The sequence below is a fragment of the Micromesistius poutassou genome, assembly GCF_964030765.1.
Source record: "Micromesistius poutassou genome assembly, chromosome: 1".
Lineage (NCBI taxonomy): Eukaryota > Metazoa > Chordata > Actinopteri > Gadiformes > Gadidae > Micromesistius > Micromesistius poutassou.
The window spans coordinates 271529-295131 of record NC_140271.1 but is presented as its reverse complement, the minus strand read 5'-3'; the positions used below and the strand labels follow the sequence as shown (position 1 = coordinate 295131).

At 44.9% G+C, this 23603-nt stretch overlaps 1 protein-coding gene across 1 annotated transcript; it reads left to right on the top strand.

The window, feature by feature from the left end:
- Positions 1–738: 738 nt before the first annotated feature.
- eftud2 (elongation factor Tu GTP binding domain containing 2) lies at positions 739–22152 on the top strand. The gene is made up of 28 exons (XM_084487974.1): positions 739–830; positions 1183–1285; positions 1499–1664; positions 1931–2009; positions 2218–2293; positions 2433–2498; positions 2593–2628; positions 3479–3569; positions 3662–3744; positions 4001–4167; positions 4631–4755; positions 4884–4947; positions 5062–5152; positions 8664–8799; positions 9104–9231; positions 9753–9946; positions 10223–10334; positions 10449–10589; positions 10805–10906; positions 11702–11784; positions 12057–12143; positions 13480–13606; positions 13980–14067; positions 15936–16054; positions 16861–16955; positions 18947–19100; positions 20489–20596; positions 21558–22152. Exons 2-28 carry the CDS (start codon positions 1184–1186, stop codon positions 21651–21653), a joined length of 2916 nt encoding a protein of 971 aa, XP_084344100.1. The 5' UTR covers positions 739–830; position 1183; the 3' UTR covers positions 21654–22152.
- The last annotated feature ends 1451 nt before the right edge of the window (positions 22153–23603 follow it).

The window sequence follows — 23603 nt, the reverse complement described above, 5'->3', positions numbered from 1 at the left end:
TCTCTCTCTATAGTTACTAGTGCGCTGCATCCTCCCAATCCACCATATCAACATCGCTGTGATCTGGTGCACCCTCTTCATCATCATTCGAAAAAAATAGTTGTTTTTTAACATTATCGTTCGGGCTCCACGTGGTATCTGGGTACCAACCAGTGGGTACTTCTTGACCACTCTGTCAGCGGATCTATCTAGATAGATATAGATCTTTCTATATATAGATCTATAGATATACAGTATATGAATGCTTTTTATTTATTTTTTACAGAAAATGAATGTCTTTAATATTCATGAAATTCCTTTTTCTCATTCCATTATTTAGATTTATAGTTTATAAAAGAATACGAAAATAAAGCCCCTAGAAACATCATACATTTAGGGAAACAGCCTTGGCATACTGCCAAGTGGGTTATAGCCTTTCTCATTATTCATAATAAAATACATTATTTTAATAATAAATATTGTATTATAATAAAATATTTCCAGCACTCAATTAGAAAATATGAATAGCCACACTTCAGTTTATGCTATTCAGTGGCAATGATACAGATCTAATGACTTTAATGATGTCTACATCTAAACAATTAAATCTAAATCGAACTATTCATGACATCGTTTGAGGACCAACACAATTTATCTCGTCTTTCAAGGTCTACGACCTGCCCCGACGGTAGAGGGCGGTAGCCGCTCATCCCAATCATGACAACATAGCAGAAGAAAAAGGCGGAAAGGTATACATCCGCATGGCGGCATTCGGCAGATAGTTTATATATTGTGAATAAGTAGTCCTTTTCTGAATTTAAGTTGTATTTGAGCAATTGAAAAAAGTTAAGGTGTGTATTCCGCTGCGTGTTTTTCTCTATTCAAGTAAGAGGCTTATTGCATGTAGTGTTCTTACTCCGTCGATGTTGCAACGCGGCTGAAACGTCGCTTGAGAAACTCATTCATCGCCTGTTAGCGAGCATGCTAGTCAGCGTGCTAATGCAATCATGTGTCTTTAGACACAGTGCTCAAAGACAATATCGTGAACTTCTTATTAATTAACATGGCTACACAATTCTTCACAGCTAGATTGATGGCTTGTTCATAACCATGACATTATCAACGGTGCACTTTGTCCATAAGCCCATTGTCACACGTCGTATTCACAGTGATAAGAGCGCATCTCTCTGATCGTCTTTAAAGGATGGAGGCGGATCTGTACGACGAGTTTGGTAACTACATCGGTCCGGAGCTGGATTCTGATGATGACGATGATATCGAGGCAGACGACAGGGATGTGGATGAGGTGTGTGTTATGCTGACATTGATGTTCATGCTGTGCATGCTGATGCGTGTTCGCAATGCATATGCACAGTGGTATATATATATATATATGCATTTATGTGAACTGTGCTACAGTTATGTGGCATAGATGTTTATTTTGCTCGTATATCGGTTTGTATGTTGACACTACTGCAAGGATTCTTGGAAGTATTTATGTCGTCCGATTCCAATACAGCCCGATGATGATGAAGACGAAGATGAGCCGGCTGATGCTGACGACGATGTTCCTGGGATGGAGGTGGTCCTGCACGAGGATAAAAAGTATTATCCCACAGCGGAAGAAGTCTATGGGCCAGAGGTGGAGACCATCGTCCAGGAGGAAGATACCCAACCCCTCACTGGTTTGTTGCACAATACAAAGCACTAGCTAGTTAACACTTTTACCCCTTATAAGTGCATTCAAACATGAAGTTACAACTCAAGAAATTCAGAAAAAAATTAAACAAACAATTAAGCTGACAAGTTCCAAGTACTACATTTTAGTAACAAGAGAAAGATAATATATAAATATTTATATTCATTGTGAATGATACACATTACCATTGAGCCTCAAGACAAGACTAGATGAATGGATAATGTGAAGCTTACCCCTGTCTGCTTCTTTCAGAGCCCATCATCAAACCGGTGAAGAATAAGCAGTTCACTCTGATGGAGCAGGAGCTGCCGCAGACCGTTTATGACATGGAGTAAGGAGTCAAAACGCTTTGCTCTCCACAGCACTGCACACATTGTCTGCACAATGTTGTCTAATATACACTCTACACTCACTCATTCGCTCAAAAAAGTGTCTTCCTGTTAAATGCATGCCGTCCGAATGCAACCAATCGGGTTTAATGTTGCCGTTTTTGTTGGTTTCTACAGCGAGATCGGATTTAACGATTGTGTGTTTTACAGATTTCTCGCTGACCTGATGGACAGTCCAGAGCTGATCCGTAACATCACCCTCTGTGGCCATCTGCACCACGGCAAGGTCAGACCCAACCTGCCGATTACTGTTAACTGATTGCTACAAATTCTGCTGTTATTGTTTGGTCCAAAAGATGATGGTTCTACAGCGCAGTCTGTAGTGAGATTATTAACTGAATGTCTTTCGTTGTGTTTTCATATAGACTTGTTTCGTTGACTGTCTGATCGAGCAAACTCACCCAGAGATCAGGAAGAGGGACGACGTGGATGTGAGTTGCTTATCCCCGCCTAAATTATCGTGTGTGTGTATATGTTGACCTTGAAACCTTGACCTTGGTTGCTAAATAAGGGTTTGTCTTGCAGCTTCGCTACACGGATATCCTGTTCACCGAACAAGAGGTGAGAGACGTGTTATGCTGCATTTTCACCGAGCGGTTGGGTTCGATTAGGTCAGGTAGGTGTACAGTTAGGTGCGGCTCGGTTACGGCTCGCGTTTCCACCGCCGACAGTATCCTTGAGGTAGGGCGGGGTTTAAGCCGGATGGGGATAGCCACGGCAACTTTGTGACACAGTGTAGCCTGCTAATAAATCCAATGAAAAAGAACTCGACACATAAACAAAGAGAAACAATTTAGGATGTTCAAGAAGGACGGTAAACTTTTGCGAGACATTTTCTTCAATAAACAAAGCTTTTGCCGTTGTCTAGAAATACCTCGCGGGTACTGTGTTTGTTTGTTATTATCCCCCTGTCGCCCGGAAGATTCTGTCGACCAATCAATAGACGGTTTATGTATCTCCAACTTGTCGGCACCCTTTCAGACTGCTTGGTCCCCCAACGGAGAAGTAATGGAAAAATAGGTACAGCTAATCGCGGAAAAGTCCGGACCCCGCACACTTTTGGCAGTGGAAACGTAAACTGTACCACCTAATTTCACCTAACCGTACCGTACCGCTTGGTGGAAACTCGCCAAAAGTGACATTGTTTCAGTATTGCACTGCAACTCAATAAAGCTTTACTGTGATGCTCTGAGATGGTTTTAAATTACTGTTTTATCAAATCAGAATATTATATATATACATACAGCACAGTTTTAGTGTTGCATTTGCTCCCACTAGGATGCGTAGTATTTCTTTATATCATGCCTATGGAATAAAATGATCTGCATAGTTGTTGTCAGTCTGGTTGTAAATTAAGGTTTACAAAATGTGCATTTCTTTTCTATTGCTAACCTGACCTATTTCTCCCCAGAGGGGCGTTGGTATCAAAAGTACCCCCGTCACTATGGTTTTGCCGGACTCCAGAGGCAAATCCTACCTGTTCAACATCATGGACACGCCAGGTACAGTGCCTTCTGAAGCAGCTTGGTGGTGTTACAGGGGACGTGACCGTACAACTAGTACATCTGACACACACTTGTCGAAACCCTCGCAGGTCACGTCAACTTCTCAGACGAGGTGACGACCGGAATCCGCATCTCCGATGGCATCGTCCTCTTCATCGACGCAGCCGAGGGAGTAAGTCCAGTGGCTGTTATGGGGCTCCCAGACGAACAACCTGCCATAATGCCCAACCCTGACTCACTCATTGATGACCTATATGTCAAACAATTGTTGTAAGCTGCTTAAGAGACTAATGACTAAATGGCAAATAGAAAGTCCCATTTTCCCCCCTAACTATCTTTAAGTCCTACCTATCCACGAAAAATGGCCTGGTAAGCCGTGGTGGGTAAACGCATGACGCGTTGACCACTGCTCCCCCCTCTCTCTCAAGGTGATGCTGAACACAGAGCGTCTGATCAAGCATGCTGTACAAGAGCGTCTGGCCATCACCGTCTGCATCAACAAGATTGACCGCCTCATTGTGGAGCTCAAGCTGCCACCCACAGACGCCTACTACAAGCTGCGGCACATCGTGGACGAGGTCAACGGCCTGCTTAGGTACCCGTTCTCTTTGAGAATAGTGTTTAAAAAAAAATATGCTGTGCACGTCAATGTCAAGTGCAGTTTATTTACTGGATGAACAGTTTATTTTTGTGTTGCATTGTTGTAGTCTCTAAGGCTAAGCAGACACTTGAATGTTAATGCTCTCTGATCAAGTTATCCCAAGGGACTGTAGATTTTTTTAGCTAATTCTGGGACAGTCGCTGTCCATGGTCGCTATTAAATAAATGAAATGAATAATAAATATAGTTAAAAAAAACAAAACTACAAACTAGCTATATGAATTGGAACATATAGTATACTTGTATGTTGCATAAGGGTTACACCTCAGCGTTCCAAGTTCAAAGCAAGAGCTGAGAACCAAGTGCAGTTTGTTAGATTGCGGACGTGTCTTCAGGTGGTTATTGACGATGGAGCTCGGTCATTATTGACTCCCTGTGTTCTGCGTCCTGGTTCTCAGCACCTACTCCACAGACGAGAACCTGGTGGTGTCTCCCCTCTTGGGGAACGTGTGCTTCGCCAGCTCCCAGTACTCCACCTGCTTCACCCTGGGCTCCTTTGCCAAGATCTACTCAGACACTTACGGTGAGATTCACAATGCTCAACTTGTGTGTGTGTGTGTGTGTGTGTCCTTCCCTCACCAACACTCCCGTCTGAATAATCTAAATGTATATTTAATGTTTGTTAAGACTTGTTTGGTTCTGGTTTTGCAGGTGACATAAACTACAACGACTTTGCCAAGAGACTCTGGGGAGATATCTACTTCAACCCTAAGACGTCAGTCACTTATTCAAATGGTTTTGAAACCATTCAAAACCACCTGGTTCGTTTCCCTCCCCGTCTCGTTGGCCTCATCCTTTGTGTTCGTTTTATTTGAATTTCCTCCCACAGGCGGAAGTTTACCAAGAAGGCCCCCACCAGTAACTCCCAGCGCAGCTTTGTGGAGTTTGTTCTGGAGCCCCTCTACAAGATCCTTTCACAGGTCACACACACACACACACACACACACACACACACACACACACACACACACACACACACACACACACACACACACACACACACACACACACACACACACACACACACACACACACACACACACACACACACACACCCCAATTCTTCAACCAGTCGAATATGCTAATTTTTATTTTATAATTTTTATTTTTTATTACAACCATGGAAAATACTCAAATAAATAAATATAAACATAAGTCTAAATGAAAATTAACATCACAATGAAAACGTAACAATTATCAATAATAAAGTGCTTAACAATAATAAAGTTACAAAAACATGTGCCGTTTTAAATGTAAACATAAAGAAATCTGAGAACTATCTTCATCTATATTTTTTACTGCAAGTTTAGTGCAAAAAAAGTTCACCCTCTGGTAGGGGTGTAACGATACACAAGATAGGGCTGTTGATTGATATCACGGTATGATTTGAGGCATAGACGGTACAGTATTATATCACGGTATGTTAATTTTATATTCTAATTTCGATATAAATGCTTCTGAAGGGGTAAAATACTGGTTAGGCAGCTATTTTTGTATAGAAGTAAGAGGTATGTTTCGGTTTTTATTATTTTATTTCTATTAAACAATTGGATTTTGATTTGATTTATTTAATTGTATCAAACAAATGCCTTACACAAATGAAAAGACATCAAATACAATTGAGGCTAAAAACACAACAAAGTCCAGGACTTGTTTCCATTGTGGTCCTCAACACAAAACATCAGGACAAGACCAGACACTCAGTGTGTGATAATCAATAAAAACTGAATAAAAAAAAAATATATATATATACAGTATATATAATTTTTTTCGGTACATACCGAAACGAAACGTGCGTCAAACCGTTAGACCCGTACTGAAAAAGTTCAGTACGAATACGCGTCTGGTTACAGACCCCTACCCTCTGGTGAATAACATCTTTTTTTAATATGTGCAATATGCCCTGGAGTCACGCAGCGCAGGTCAAGCACATGAAGGAGATTTCGGGCTGTCGGGCTTCTCGACAGTACTGAGCGGAAGCTTATTCTTAGCCGTGGTGTATGATATGTGGTGGGTCATGTATTTGTAGCGTTTGGATGCTTTGTCATAAGGCACTGATGCCGAAAGAAAAAAAAAAAATCAGCCATATTGGCAAGCTGACCTTTCCTTTTTTTGTCGACAATTTCCTCGCTCGTTGCGGCACTCATCTTTCAGTTCTCACACCACGCTGTTTCTGTTGTTCAAGAAACACAAACACGAGACAACGAGATGGCGCAACCAAACTTGATATTGTTACATGATTTGGCTATTGATTGGCGTGTCATTCCATGTGTTGCTAGGTACCAGAGGACGAGTCCCTTTGTTCATGCAACCAACCTTGCTTCGCAACCTCTGGTTCAAAGCAGAGCTAGACTCTTTTCTCCGGTTTCTTCCAACGAGGAAAAAAAAATATTGAACGCATTTTCTATTGGTTATTGATTACGTGTCTATCGCAAAACATATCGTTATCGTTTTATCGCCCAGGCCTAGCCTAAATATCGCGTTCCTTTTCTGACTACCATCACAGGTGCATATTCTTTTCTTTATCCTGCAAATAATAAGGGCTGCTTAATTCATTGCATAAATCGAAATTGTTATTTTTGTCTCTTTGCAATTACCTATTTCGTGAACAGTTGCATTAAATCCATAAAAAGATCTTGGCACCTGTTACAGTAAAATAAAAAACTGTTGCAAATCTGCAACATTTGTCCTAACAAATCCCTGGCATTGCCTTAAAGGGCACTAGAAGGAATCACTACAGCTTAATATGACGTGAAGGCACTCCAGGGGGTACGTGAGATTTAAAAATATACATATATTTCAAAAGTAGCATCCATGGAGAAATTCTTTAAAAATAATTATTTAATAGATATTTCAGGAAAATATAAGTGTAAGTTCATAAAATGTATTTTTATATTCTGTAGGCTATTCAATTTCATTATCATATCATATGCCACCTGGCATCACCTGTCAATCACTTGGATCAACGATGGAGTCGTGGTTGAAGCGTAGCAGCAATTCTTTTGAAAACACGGAGGGACAAGTGGCAAAGAAGGCCAAACCAAAAAAGCTTTGCGCTGGTTAGGTGGTACTTGGCTGAAAAAATATTTCACAGTGGGTACATCACTGAAAAACGGTTGAGAACCACTGAGCTAAGGGATCTGAATCGCGTCAACGTCTATTCACGAATAGGCTGGAGCCCTGGCTGCGCTATGAACCAATAAGCAGGAGCCCTGGCTGCGCTATGAACCAATAAGCAGGAGCCTGGCTGTGGAGCAGCCCGGAGGGAGGGTTTATCCCCTCAAGTCTCTACTCTCTAGGCTACGAGAACCAACTAACCCGCTCGTATGCCTTGTTTCCACCGAGCGGTGCGCTACTGTTCGTTGCGGTACAGTGCGACTCTGTTTCGCTTATATTGGCGTTTCCACCGAGCGGTGCGGTTCGGTTTGCTTATTTTGGCGTTTCCACCTCCAAAAGTCCGCCGAAATAAACGCGCCGAGTCTACCTATTTTTCGGTACTCCACCGTTGGGTTACCAAGTCGTCTGAAAGGGTGGCGAAAACGTGGACTTGGACTCGCCGTTATTCTGAAATCACTTCCCGTTACTAGCCCGTTTGGTATGACCAGGTCACTGATATCTTTTCAACATAAACAGCGAGGAGGATTGACTTGATCTATAAATGAAGTCCCTCAGTCTTGTTTGGCTTAACACCATGACCAACATTCTGAAACATCCATTAACATCCACATTCACTCAAACAATGTTAGGCTGACAGCCCATGTCAATAGTTGTGAAATTATGTTCTTGTTGTTCTTTTAATTGTTTGTTACTCTGACCGTTCTGTTTGATATTGTGGAAAGGATAGTTAGTTAATGATTCAGAGCATGATGCATTTTAAATGGCATCACTTTTGGTCTTGTGTCTTCATTTTTCTTAAAACAATTGTAGCTGAAAATAAACATAACCAAATTACAACCAATAGCTTCAGTCATTGAGGGCAAAAATAGGCCCAATGATAGGCCCATATTTTTTAATTTAGTTTTACAAATCAAGAGTAGGCCTGATTTGACTAATTGGCTTTGCATCCTTTCCTTCTGCCCTTGTAGTCCAAGACATGCTGCCCACCAGCTTTAAAAATACAATGCTGCCACTGGTGGATTTGTATCAATTCTATTCACATAATTATCCCTCCCTGCTATTTTGTAGTTCACCAAAACACCCTGAAACAACTTGATTCTCACATAGTTATGCCACCATACGCCACTAACAAGTGCAAGCAGGCCAATGGCAACCATGCGCGCAGTCCTTCCTCCCTCACTTCAAAAACCACCAGCCGCCACTGGTGTACATCGATGTGAAATCACAATATACACCAAATGTTATATTGCTTTTTTAATAGGTTAAAGTCCCATCAACTGTAGTGGTTCTTTCATGGCTCTTGTGTCGCTGCAGGTGGTGGGAGATGTGGACACGTCCCTGCCCAGGGTGCTGGATGAGCTGGGCATTCATCTCACCAAGGAGGAGCTGAAGCTCAACATCAGACCCCTGTTGAGGCTGGTCTGCAACCGCTTCTTCGGAGAGTTCACGGGTAAGCCCGTCTGGATTGCTCGCTCGGTCTACCCGCTACGTAGGGAAAGTGGAAAAGCAGCTGCAAATGCTTGACCTTGGCCTCTGCTAGTTTAAAGGGTGGAGGTTCCACTAGTAATGTAATGTATTTTTTTTTTTTTTTGTTTGTGGTACTGAATTACATGTTTAACTTAAATCTCATATCTTATGATAATTATTTAGTGATTATTCTTGTATTATTATTGTGTTATTATTCTTGTATTATTATTATTGTGTTAAATAATTGTCATGTTATGCCTTTTGCATAACAACCCCCCCACACACAGGCTTGGTTGACATGTGCATACAGCACATCCCGTCGCCACAGGAGGGCGCCAGAGCTAAGATAGAGCACAGCTACGCCGGTGGTCTGGACTCGGACCTGGGGGAGGCGATGTTGGAGTGTGACCCGGACGTGAGTCACGCCACAGATTGATGCCGTTTCTCAATTCGCGTTCTTGTGTGTTCTCGTGTACTTGCGTTCTCGGTAAACGTCATCAGTGGTAGCCCAAGCACTGTTCCAATTCCAAGTACGCGAGTACTGTCATAAAAACCCGGAAGTGTTCTCGATGCGTTCTCGATGAGGCCGTTCTACCGAGGATGCATCGGAGGTGACTCGTCGTGTGGACTTGGGACCGTTAAATATCCCAGAATGCATCATCGAGTCCCCTGCTGTTCCAACTGCAGAGTGCGTACTCGCGTTCTCGGAAGTCTGTACTTGAAAGTCCGGACTTGCCAAGTACGTACTTCCAAGTCCGAGAGAACGTAGTCCGCGTACTTTGGTGTTGAGAAACGGCTTGAGCTTAATTCTTGATTGGCAAAAAAAAAATCCCTAAACGGGGGCCAAGCAGGGGAGACTCGACACAAGTTAACCTTTTGTCTTGTTGTTGTCCCGTTTCCTCATTCATCTTCCCCCCCCCCGTCCCCAACCGAAAGGGCCCCCTGATGTGCCACACCACCAAGATGTACAGCACGGAGGACGGGGTGCAGTTCCACGCCTTTGGCCGCGTGCTGAGCGGCACCATCCAGGCCGGCCAGCCCGTCAAGGTGCTGGGGGAGAACTACACCCTGGAGGACGAGGAGGACTCCCAGGTCTGCACCTTGGGGCGCCTCTGGATCTCTGTGGCCAGGTAGACAGACGCCGGGGGCTGCGCAATGTGTCCCAAAAAAAAGATCAGTGTCATGACAAGTGAATTGTGCGATGTTACTTGAACAAGTAGGAACAATTATGGGATGTTTTTTTTTTTGTTTTTTTTCAAATGTGATGGGACAGAGAAAGAAAAAAAAATCTGTCCTTCCAGGCACATTTAGGAGGGGTGGTAGATGTGCCGAATGTGGTCAGATGTAGAACGGTCGCCCTAATATAAAGCAGGGCCTAACCAGCTCTCTGGTGTCACCCGCCACAGATACCAGATAGAGGTGAACCGAGTGCCAGCCGGGAACTGGGTGCTCATAGAAGGCTGTGACCAGCCCATCGTCAAGACCGCCACCATCACAGAGCCCAGAGGCAACGAGGAGGTTTGTGACCAAAGACTTTCTTTCTTGGGGGGGAAAAAAACACCCCCCGTGTAGTTACAATCAAAGACCATTTGCCTTTTAAGCCGTTTTGAAACTCTTCCGTGTGGTGTGTAGGCCCAGATCTTCAGGCCGCTGAAGTTCAACACGGCGTCGGTGATCAAGATCGCCGTGGAGCCCGTCAACCCGTCCGAACTGCCCAAGATGCTGGACGGACTCAGGAAGGTCAACAAGAGCTACCCGTCTCTGACCACAAAGGTACACGCCCTCAAACAGCCCCTTTTTATTTTTTCGTCCACAGGAGGGAAATATATTTAGCGTTGGTTCCCCTTTTGGACATGACGATGATTATTTGCGACGCATGTAGAAATTAAACATTCAGCAGCAGCCGTTTCCGTCGGCGGTCTTAGTGGATGGGTACGTGTGCTGTCATTATCGTGCGTGTTTTATACCCTGTGTGCCCTCTTCACCAGGTGGAAGAGTCTGGAGAGCACGTCATTCTGGGGACAGGAGAGCTGTACCTGGACTGTGTGATGCACGACCTGCGCAAGATGTACTCTGAGATCGACATCAAGGTCGGTCGGTGTCTGTGTTTTTGGTTGTGTTGTGCCTCGGTTTCTTATCAGCCCAGCAGCTTGAGGTTTCATCTCAATGTGGCCAATGGGTTGTTGGGACATGTTCATGTCTTTTATCTGCAACCTTTAAAATCATACTTCTCTCTTTTTTTGATCCGCCTTTAAACACAGGGGTGCAAACTCGTCACATTTTGAGAAATTCACAGTTTTTAACTCAAAACGCGCATCCACGTGACTATTGTCGAGTACTAGCCAATAAGAGGCGAATTGGGCGGGTCGTGACTTCTGTCTGCTAAATTTTGCTGCTTGCGGAAACCGCTAGCTCCACTTCCAGGCAGCGTGGAGAACACAATCACTGTAAGCAGCCTGTTTTATATAAGTAATTATGCGGGTGATAAGGTTGGCTTGTCAACTTAAAGAGCCAGTGAATCTACGGTTTTAGCTGGAATTCGAACACTTGAGATAAAAAAATAAAAAATTCAAATGCTTAGTTTCTTATTGTCAGCACTTCATATAGTAGATCTGAACATCACTGACCGACTTTTACGTGTCACTTAAACAGACTCAAACACACAATGATCATTTTCTTTATTTTCTGGCAAAAAAAAGTGTGTCACCTTTTTTGGGTGATCACCAGTTTGCACTCCTGTAACAAGAGATTAGTCCTGTTGAATCGACCGATCATAATACCCTAACTTCAATTAATTATATTGAATATAACTATCCTAGTTTTATAGGTATTTTCATGGGAAACTGAAAAGCGGTTACCCCTCTGAAGTCTGTGCTTGCCGACAGGTTGCTGACCCCGTCGTGACCTTCTGTGAAACGGTGGTGGAGACATCGTCGCTGAAGTGTTTTGCTGAAACACCCAACAAGAAGTGAGTGTAAACGCCACCATTTTGAACATTAAACCCTCTAACAAGTCTAACCTAGAGATCAAAACACTATCGTAGTTGCTTCTTTCTCTAATGTCCATCATAGCCTGCTCTAAGCTATATTGTTTTTTAACATTTGCTAAGCTGTGTGGAAATCTGTGCATGCAGTTAAAGAAAACCGGAAACTGCCTTTTGGTAATATCTGTTTTGGAGTAATGGATTGCTCCTTGTGCCGAGGGTCTTGAGTGAGAATGACTGACATCTGTAAATTACAGGAACAAGATAACGATGATCGCAGAGCCGCTGGAGAAGGGCCTGGCCGAGGACATAGAGAACGAAGTGGTGCAGATCACGTGGAACAGGTAGGTAGTCTGACCCCTTGACCCAGGGCTTGTGTATTTAGAGGAACCTCTGGTTTTTCCAAAGGGGGCCAGCAACGACGAGATAACGCCTGGATGGGAATGGGTCTTCCTGCCTCAAACCAAATCTGTTCTGCGGTATTCAGTCTGACTCACTTTCTCGACTACCTCTTTTGATTTGGTGTGACACATTTCTAAAACTTCAGAAGATCTCAATTTCACACTGGACTGTCTCCTGTTTATAGAATCATTGGATAGAATCATTCAAATAACAGTTCTGAGAGTGAAACAATGCAGTCATTTGTCATTTCCGTAATGACTTGGGAGCTATTTAGAAGATAATGGGCCATAGATGATTTGGGCTAAAGGATTTTTGTCAAAGTCCAAAAACCTGGGAACCTTAGGCAATTTACTGTTTTTAACTAAATTCAAAATGGCGGCAAATCTGAGAACCGGAAGTCATAGGTTCTTGAGGCATATTTGTTGATCATGAGGATATGCATGTGTGAGCAAAGTTTCATGAGTGTAGGTCAAACCGGTTACGAGATATGCTTGTGCAAAGTTTGCATTTTTGGACAGTTGGTATAGCGCCACCTTTGGGCAAATCAGTGTAATATTTGCTGTCTGCTAATTTTGGGTCAACCTCTACTGGTCTAGTAAGTTTCATAAAAAGCGTGCGATCGGTGTAGGCTGTGTAAGTCAAACGTTTCGGAATAAAAACATTGACAATTACAATAGGTTGCCTCGCACTTTGTGCTTGGCACCTAATAAGTGCACTAAATGACCATTGAAGCTTACTGTCAAACATTGCAATAAAAAAACAGGGCCATAACGATTTTTGCCAATTATGCGTGATTTAATTAAAACGAACATCCAATCTTCGAATCAGACCCTAGCGTGGGTTCAAGCAGTGTTATTCTAAAAACAAGTTTAAATTGCGGTGGAACATAAATTTCCATGATGCTTAATTGTATAGGCTATTAACCGCAAGCATGTGTGTCCATAAGTTACCTCGGAATGGGACTGCGACATAAGTCGATTCAGTCGAAGTCATTCAATTATAATCCACCTCCCTTTGCACGTGTACAAGGGGTCAGCCTCCCATACAGACACTGTCCTCCTGGCCCTTATTACCATATAGTGCCTGTAGCGGAGCTGTGAGATCACTCACCATTAGGCTCCCATCTCCCTGCTCTTTCCCTCCTCCTCTTCTTCCATTAACACCCCCCCCCCCCCCTTCCCTGGGTTAACTTATCTTGATAACTGCTTGGCAGACATCCAACCTTATCCTAACAACCCACCAACTCTGCTCTGCCCTCCTGTTCTCTGGCGACGGCAGGAAAAAGCTTGGCGAGTTCTTCCAGACCAAGTACGACTGGGATCTGTTGGCCGCCAGGTCCATCTGGGCCTTCGGCCCCGACACCACTGGACCCAACATCCTGGTGGACGACACGCTGCCGTCTGAGGTGAGGCGCCCCCACCCACCGCTCCATCCCCACCGCGGGGGGGGGGTGGAGCGGATGCAGCATGCCTGGGGAGGCGGTGCTGCTGCGTGGGGTCTGTGGTCCTGACATGGGTTCACCCGGCCAGGCCCAGAATGCATAGTCTGGAGAATCTGAGGTTGATCATGTTTCTATCATGCGATGGCATGATAAAAAAACGGCCTACTAGTGTGTATGAAGTATTTACATAATTGTTTACTAAATACAATGAAGTCTTTCTTCTACTGAGAAAAGATCTGCCCTCCACACACACGTTTTGTGTGTGTGTGTGTGTGTGTGTGTGTGTGTGTGTCGAGACAATGTTCCTCCAGCCCTGCGTGTGTGTGTCTGTGCGTAGGTTGACAAGGCGTTGCTGGGCTCCGTCAAAGACAGCATCGTTCAGGGCTTCCAGTGGGGGACCAGGGAGGGGCCGCTGTGTGATGAGCGTGAGTCCTACGCACGCACGCACGCACGCACGCATGCACACACACACAGGGATACACGCACGCACAGGGATACACGCACGCACGCACGCACGCACGCACGCACGCACGCACACGCGCACACGGGATACACACGCACACGCACACGCACACACACGCACGCACGAGGGACACACACACGCACGAGGGATACACACACACGAGGGATACACACACACGAGGGATACACACACACACGCACACGAGGGATACACACACACACGCACACGAGGGATACACGCACACACACGCACACGAGGGTTACACGCACACGAGGGATACACGCACACACGCACACGAGGGATACACGCACACACGCACACACGCACACGAGGGATACACGCACACACGCGCACACACAGGCACGAGGGATACACACACACACACGCACGAGGGATACACGCACACACACACACGAGGGATACACGCACACACACACGCGCACGAGGGATACACACACACACACACACACAGGCACGAGGGATACACACACACACACAGGCACGAGGGATACACACACACACACGCACGAGGGATACACACACACACACGCACGAGGGATACACACACACACACACACACGAGGGATACACACACACACACGCACGAGGGATACACACACACACACACACACACACACGAGGGACACACACACACAGGCACGAGGGACACACACACGAGGGATACACACGTACGAGGGACACACACACACACGTACGAGGGATACACACACACGAGGGATACACACACACGAGGGACACACACACACGAGGGACACACACACACACACACACACACACACACGAGGGACACACACGCACAGGCACGAGGGACACACACACACACACACGAGGGACACACATCACTCAAACTCATACGAATTGGCAATGTCCATAAATCACACACATGTATGCATATAGATGAGACACCTTGCTCGCCCACATGCATAGATAATACACAACTCGCCCACATATGCATAGAGAATGCACAACAAATGCTTGGGTGTTTCCCATAACTCGCATGTACATATGCATTCACACCCAAAGTCAATGTCAAAAATTAAGTATTTGCATTAATTAAGTATGCATGCATATGTTAAGAAGGTAGATGTACCACTCAAAAACCTCACATAAGCTGCTTTCAGACATACGTGTAAGTCCTGATATTCTCCTGATGGGCCGTATGTCTGAAGAACATTATTTATTATTATTATTATTATTATTATTATTTTAATAATTCGATTAATCGATGAATCTGATAAAAAAAAATGAAACATTTGTAATTGCCGCATTTTTATTCAAAAACTGAACATTACTTCACATTCACAGTGCAGACTGAAGTGTAAAAACAACAGGTTATTGCTCCAACGTCCCTGAGCTATTAAAAGTAATATTAAATGATTTTAAAAAAATTAAAACGTAACAGTCAGCAGTCAGGGTTAGAGGGCGTCTCGCTCAGGGACACCTCCACACTCCGCTAGGAGGAGGAGGAGCCGGGGATCGAACCAGCGACCTCCTCAGACGAAAGAATCCCAGGAGCGCGTGGTGGAGCTACCGTCATCAATCCTGTCCGCCCGCCCGCGCCCGTCAACAATGCCGTCCTTCCGCCCGCAAGATTCTACTGATCTCAACAACACCGATGTCTGCATATAATGCATCAAGTCTGAATCACCCTCAGGGTCGAATCACCAATGTGAAAATGAGGAGGACATGTCTGAAAACGGCTATAGTATGACCCCCCCTTCCACTCTAAAGAGGGTGTTATTAAGTGTTGAGTGGTAGTGGTGTCTGCTCCAGCAGGTCTATAAACAAGCCGTTGTGTTCTCTCTCCAGCCATCAGGAACGTTAAGTTCAAAATCCTGGATGCGGTGATCGCCCAGGAGCCTTTGCATCGAGGTGGGGGTCAGGTCATCCCCACGGCCAGGAGGGTGGTGTACTCCGCCTTCCTCATGGTGAGCTCATCCTCCCCTCGGTGTGTGTGTGTGTGTGTGTGTGTGTGTGTGTGTGTGTGTGTGTGTGTGTGTGTGTGTGTGTGTGTGTGTGTGTGTGTGTGTGTGTGTGTGTGTGTGTGTGTGACCAAGTGGGGACTTCAACGTGTAATCACAACCACAACTGGGGACTTCAGGCGGGTGAGTGGGGACCAAAAACCATAGTCCCACAAGTAAAACTTCTGTAAATTATAGCAGAGGCCATGCTAACATACCTAGCATCAATAGCTCTGAAATTTAAGAAGTCCCCAAAAGTTTCTGTTGTAACACTGTGTGTGTGTGTGTGTACCAGAAGTCCCCACTTTGACCACAAAACCATTGTACCCAGTAGCTGGCCAGATGACGGGTGTCTGACTGTGTGTAAACGTGTGTTTTCTGCATTTCAACCGAAAGCCCCCCTACTGGACCCCTATCTAATGCCACTGTGCAACTCCTGCATTTCTACCATGCTTAGAAAGGGGTGTCCCCAGAAGGGGGTGGGGGTGTGTATGTGTGTGTGTGTGCCTCCCCCCCCCGACCATCCAGCCTCAGTTCCTAGAATGTTCCATTATCCTGATTGGGTCGACCATTTACTGACATGCCACTTTAATTGCAGTGCCAGATCATTCTTCTTCTTCCAGTGCTTCCTTCATTGCCCCCTGTTCCCCCCTTCCTTACCTTTTTTTATCTCTTGTCATCTAAAACTGCTCTAGCTATAAATCATTGACGCTGGGCTTTCCATGTTGTTGATAGTCTGTGTGATTATTAGTGGGGTGTCCCTTGTTTTGCAGGCAACGCCCAGGCTGATGGAGCCCTACTACTTTGTGGAGGTGCAGGCTCCAGCCGACTGCGTCTCTGCTGTGTACACAGTGCTGGCCCGTAGAAGGTCTGTCCCCCACAACGTCATTTTAACCATGTGCAGAGATTTTGAATAACGCATGTTGGATTTTCTCGCACTCAATGCAGAGAACTCAATGCGAGTTAGGGATATGGTGTTTATAGCCAATAATACGTTGTCAACCGTTATGATTTCCTACAAATGACTTCCCATGGTTCATGCTAATGCAAAAAACGGTTTTACATTTATTTTGATTCAAGGAATTATTTTATTCATATTTTTGTTTTTAATTAGGGGTCCTACGAAATCCGTAGGAACCCTATTGTTTTCGTTAGTATTTTCGTTAGTATTTTGTTAGTGTTTTTGCGTGGTATAAGGTGACGGATTCTCTGAGATAAATGTAAATATCTCCAAACTCCGAGTCTGGTAGAGTCTTTGCCAGCTTCAAAGCAATGAATACATCAGCGGGTGCTGTGTATGGATCACAAGTTCAGAGTATGTTTATCTTCTCTTCGTATCTAATTTTAACATTTTGTGATATATGGTCTAAATAGTTGATTGATTGAAGTATCGGAAAGCTACAAGGCTGCAATTCCCCTGGTTGGCCGTTGATCGTCGCCATTTTTGCCAGCGTTTGTTGCCCTCCAGGTATCCATGGTAGTCACGTGACCGCGAAGTATGACTAGTGCAGTGACCACAACTTGACCAACACCCGCACGTTTGCCGCTTTTCCACCGACAGAGACACAGACAGCTCAACAGCTCGCCGCGACTGTGTGCGGCATGACTTGGTTAGGTTCCAGGCACGTCGTGTTTCCATCTAAAAAAAAAGTACCTCTTCAACGTGGACGGGTCGTAGAAAAGAACCTCTTCAATGTGGGCGGGTCGTCATTGGGTTTTGATCCCCGGAGACGCGATTCCCGGGAAATCTGATCAAGACTATTTCCTGATTCCCGGGGAAAGGTTATGACGGGAAATGGGAAATAAAATTAAAAACGCAATGACCGCATGTCTATTGTTGTCATACGGTAACGTTGATGGAGGTGAGGTTGTGTCCCCCTCGGACACAACTCAACTTTGAGTGATTATTCCTGTTTGCAGCCGCTGGCCAATCAGTTGCCAGCAGCCTGTTTACGTCATACAAAAGTACCTGCTCAGCTCGCTTGGAACCTCGACGGAGGTGCTACTAAAAAAAAGTGCCTGGTACTATTTTTGGCAATGGAAACACAAAAAAATTTGAGGAGAGTTGAGCTGGTACTGTCGGTGGAAAAGGGGCAATCAACTCCTTTGGTGCCGAAAGTGGGAAAAGCTGCAAACTTGGCACACGTGTACCAGGTGACTGTTTGGACTATATGGTGATAAATTCATAGCAATAAGGCGAAAGACGGCAGAGATATACATTTTAAAGAGAAATACATGCATATGTATACTCAGCTCAACAACACTTTTAAACAGCTCTAACATTGAATCCAAAAGGCTCAGTTGTTGAATATGTAGGCTCAGTTGTTGAATGTGGCTATTAAGAGGAGATTCCATAGTATGCCCATGCCAAATTTGAAGACTATATCTGAAAAAACAACCAAAAAACATTAGTTTGAATCCCCTCCCTTTTGAACCACGTTCTCTACAATGCAGGCCGGGCCTTAAGGCTGTACACTCGCTCACATCCGTCTGACAGTGGACTTTGACACAGTATGCTTTAGAAACATGGTTGGTGATTGTTTAGTTTTTAAGGCATACCAATGCCACGTTACCATACCGACCAAGCTCACCATACCTCCACGTACATACTGCCGGCCATACGGTCATACTGTCGGCCATACTGTCGGTCATACGGTCGGTCGTACAGTCATACTGCCGGCCATACAGTCATACTGTCGGTCAAACTCATAATGTCAGTCATATGTTTATACTGTCGGTGATACAGTCATACTAAAAAATTTAGTAGTTTTGCTCCGCTCCTTATAACAACAAGCTCTGTTTTCATACATTGTTGAATTGGGTTTTGATGAGGCTTGCTGCTTTTTCTGACAACCACAGAGGACACGTGACCCAGGACGCCCCCATCCCCGGCTCCCCGCTCTACACCATCAAGGCCTTCATCCCGGCCATCGACTCCTTTGGCTTCGAGACGGACCTCCGCACGCACACACAGGGACAGGCCTTCGCCCTGTCGGTGTTCCACCACTGGCAGGTCGGTCACCCAACCAGCTGCTGCTGTGGACGTTTGTGTTCAGTCCTCGTAGGGGAGGCGTGCTACCTTTTCCTCGTCTCCTTTCACGAATAAATGTATTTTTTTTTTTGGAATTAGCCGTAAGCATCGATTCTCTTATCTGTCCTCCCTGGTATTTCATCCAACCCTGATGTACAAGTGCCGTTCCTTTTTATTCTTATTAATGGTCAGGCTCAAATGGCCCTTAAGAGGGTCTTGAGTCATTTACCGTTTCAATTATGCTAACTGTTCCTGCGTTCGGAAGTCCCGACCAATCAGCCGCGCCATCCCCCACCTCCTAATGTACACCGATCCATAGTATGTACGGTATGAGAGGCAGGCTGTGTTGAGTTAATGATGATGAAATGATTTCCTGTTGCCCGGTCTGCTTAAAGGGATAGTTCAGGATTTTGGACATCGGGTCTCCTTTCCAAGTGAGCCCCAAGTGTGTTATTGATCATTGCGGACCGTTTTCAATACTTTTCATTCAGTCCTTCTAGTTGCAGAAATCGCTGGTGCTAGGCTCAGCGTAAGTCGAGGGGAACTGCTAGCCTGCCAATAAAAACTGTTTTACCCACTCCCGAGGCAAACCAATTATAATGCCCGACTATCTATGTAAATGTCTGTGTTGATAGAATAGAGTTAGAAATAAACTTACCCTTGCATCGCATTGCATTTAGTTTATAATCCCTGTAGTTGGAAGCGAGCTACGGCAGCGAGAGAAAGTAGCGGAGAAAGTAGTCCCCCAAAATGTAATGTGATCATTGCGATACAAGGATAGTTTTATTTATAATATTATTCCATCAACACAGACATTTACATAGATAGTCGGGCATTATAATTGGTTTGCATCAGGTGTACTTTGGAGTGGGTAAAACTGTTTTTATTGGCAGGCCAGCAGTTCGCCTCGACTTGCGCTAGCCTAGCAGGACAACTGGAAGGACTGAATGATAAGTGTTAAACGGTCTCCAATGAGAGACCCGGTGTCCAAAATCCTGAGCTATCCCTTTAAAACCTCAAAATGCGTACATTTTTCGCTAATGGAAATGTCTTTCGATCACACAACCGAAAACCTGCAGACTCCTTCTTCCTCGCGATGTCTCGCACTCGTGCTGTCTCACACCGTCTGTGTCATTACCCACGGAGTGAACAAATCAGACTTTTGATTGACAAACCGAGTGAAAGCATGGCTATCTCAGGCCTGACGCACGCCTGCGTGTTGGGCACCACGTTGAGGCTGCCCACCCACGTGTGGCCCAACAAGACCTTGTGGGAATAAAACCCGATGACTGGAGAGCACCCGGCATGTCTGATGATGCTGTACCTACACCATCTACCTTGTGTGTCGTTCCCCCCCCCCCCCCCCCCAGATTGTGCCCGGTGACCCCCTGGACAAGAGCATCGTGATCAGGCCTCTGGAGCCACAGCCCGCTCCTCATCTGGCCAGAGAGTTCATGATCAAGACGCGTCGGCGCAAGGTGAGACCGAAGTGCACCGCCAATGTCATCTGAAACGTTTTGCTTATTATGCCTGATTGAGAAGGTATGCTTTTAAATTTGTTTTAAAGCTACAATGTGGTCTCCGTAACTGTAGCTTGGTATTTCGGCTTGTGTGGTAATTTCTCTCCACCAATGCAGCGTGTTGCTGTCAGCGGGGGTGACTTGGGGTCGCAATTAACCTCTCAGGCTGGCTGCTCTGTGCGTTATCCATTTTCGAATCAGGATATATTATTTGCTTGATTAGCGCACCTGCGAATGAATGAGATGGCAAACAATATAGTAAAAACCAAACGGTCTAATCATAGACTGTATAAAAACACACAACATGGCACTTAATATATTGATTATATATATTCGAATATGGATATGTCACGTCATATTTGAATGCATATTTGAATATTGAATAAAAAGTGACAGCCCTAATGTGCACTGTAGCACGACACTAACAATCTCTCTGTAAAGGCAGATCGCGAAGAAATTTGAGAAATTTTAATCATTCACAATCTAATATCGTCATATCGCACACCCCTACTTAAGATCTCGTGCGTACTCGTGTACTTGCGTTCTCGGTAAACGTCATCAGTGGTGGCCCAAGCACTGTTCCAATTCCAAGTACGCGAGAACGCGTGTACGGTCATAAAACCCGGAAGTGTTCTCGATGCGTTCTCGATGAGGCCGTTCTACCGAGGACGCATCGGAGGTGACTCGTGTGGACTTGGGGCCGTTAAATATCCCAGAATGCATCATCGAGTCCGCTGCTGTTCCAATTGCAGAGTGCGTACTCGCGTTCTCGGAAGTCTGTACTTGAAAGTCCGGACTTGCCAAGTACGTACTTCCAAGTCCGCGAGAACGTAGTCCGCGTACTTGGTATTGAGAAACGGCTTTAAAGTGGGATCTACAGCTCATACCTTGTTGTCTTCCCCCCCCCCCCCACTCCAAGGGCCTGAGCGAGGATGTGAGCATCAGCAAGTTTTTCGACGATCCTATGTTGTTGGAGCTGGCTAAGCAGGATGTAGTGCTCAACTATCCAATGTGAGCCAACCGTTCCTGGGGGCTTACCCCACACAAACCCCCCCCCCCCCACTGCAGAGCCACATGTCAAAAGTCTCACGTTTTTCCTTCTGTATTATCGTCACTGCAAGTGTTTGGAAGGAATGCCCATTAGAAAGGGCCTAGCCCATAGGTAGTTTTTGTCTCCATTTTATGATGGCAAATGTTAAGTAGGCTAGTGACCTAATGTTTGTTCTAAACACCCCCTGTTCAGTGTATGTTAAATATGGTGACAAACAGGCCGCCCTCTTTACTGCTACAAGCTTCAGTTGTCCTCAAACTGTCTTCTGATGGCTCCATGCGACATGTCCAGCTCCATTCATGCAGTTTGACTTATTTTATTTTTTATTTTTGTATAACTACTTCATTTATAGAAACACCTTTTGATGAAACCATACATGTTTTTTATTGTTTAAGGAAATTGTATGTTAATAATGAATGAACTTTGTAAAGCTGTTTGAATAAAATTGAAATGTCATTTCAAACGTGTATATCAAGTCTGCTCTGTTTATCTAGACCTATTCCTCTTACGACATGTTTTTTAAAGTGATACACTTTAAAGAGGGGAAGCAATGGTTGGGGTCACATCGTGCACTGAAAGAGGGAAACTGGTGAAACAGTGTTGGTGATTATACTTGTGATCAGAAACTTGAACAGAATTGGTGTTTAATTATTCTGAACATGTATGCAGGCATATGACGGTATCTGTTTGCATGTGCGATCATCCAAGTCTCCCTGTTGATACCGTCTATATGAGGTAGAGCAGTTTGATAAGCATTTATAAGCCATTTCTTAATCAACCATTTGGTGACGTCAGTGGAAGTGTCAACCCCGATGTGTGATGGATGATCCACCTACACTGGGTGTGCACTCCCACCTATCATCTCAGAAATGGGTCGTTTTTGAGACCGGACTGGAACCAGAAATGGAAATGGGGCTCTTTTACGTTGGGTTGTATTTTCGCTTGATCCTCCGTATCAACAGAATGGCTAGACCGAGCAAAAAGACTACAACCAGCCCCCCTTGCCGTTTCCGGTCAATGAGCAAGAAGAAATCAATGGATTTACAAAATGCCAAATAAAACACGACAAACTGTATTTCGCTGGGAAACTTGATTTGGAACATCAACGAACACCACTAACCACTCGGTGAGTTGCACATTTCTGAAAACAAACGTTTAGGGTTGTTTTAAGGACAGGTTTGTGAATGCCCGTAGCCAGCCATTCTGAAGCAGGCAGGGGAGATTCTAAATGAGCCAAATACCCGAGACAGGACCAATAGTCAAAATGTCGGTGTCAACCGCTCTATTTCATCCTAGACAAACCAGAAAGGGGGCTCAATGTTCAAAATACCGGAATTGTCCTTTAAGCATGAACATAGTCCAGAACAAACCATTAGTGCAGTGAAGGAGGGTGCAAATTGAGCTGCTCACCGGCTTCATTTACAAAAAGTAATCGCATGCATTTAATTTTCTTTATCGAAGCCAGCATAATCATTTCCTATTGAGCCCACGCCTCTAATATGAAATGTGCTGTATAATTGAACTTGACTTGTTTAGAAATTACTGTCATCGTTTTGACAACACTGATGTCACTGTTGGCTACCTTCAAATTATGCTGACCTGACGTGGAAGTCAGTCCTGACAGAGGGCCCCTACAGAAGTCTCATGTTGACAGTGTCACACCGCTGGCCCCTGACAACGGCCAGTGGTGACAGCACCGGGGGGCTGGGCGACGTTAGTAGAAGGTAGGGGAAGCCAGTCTGAAATAGCTGGGGAAGCTTTGACCTTTAGGACGAATGCCATGCTACTGTCCTTTTGTTTTCTTTTTTAAAATTGTGATGAGGGACAGCGGAACTCTAGCCTTGACAAAGGCTAGAGTGTTGCAATATAGCACTCAATCACCTTGAGTGTTCCCTTGTTGGGCGACAGCTTGTC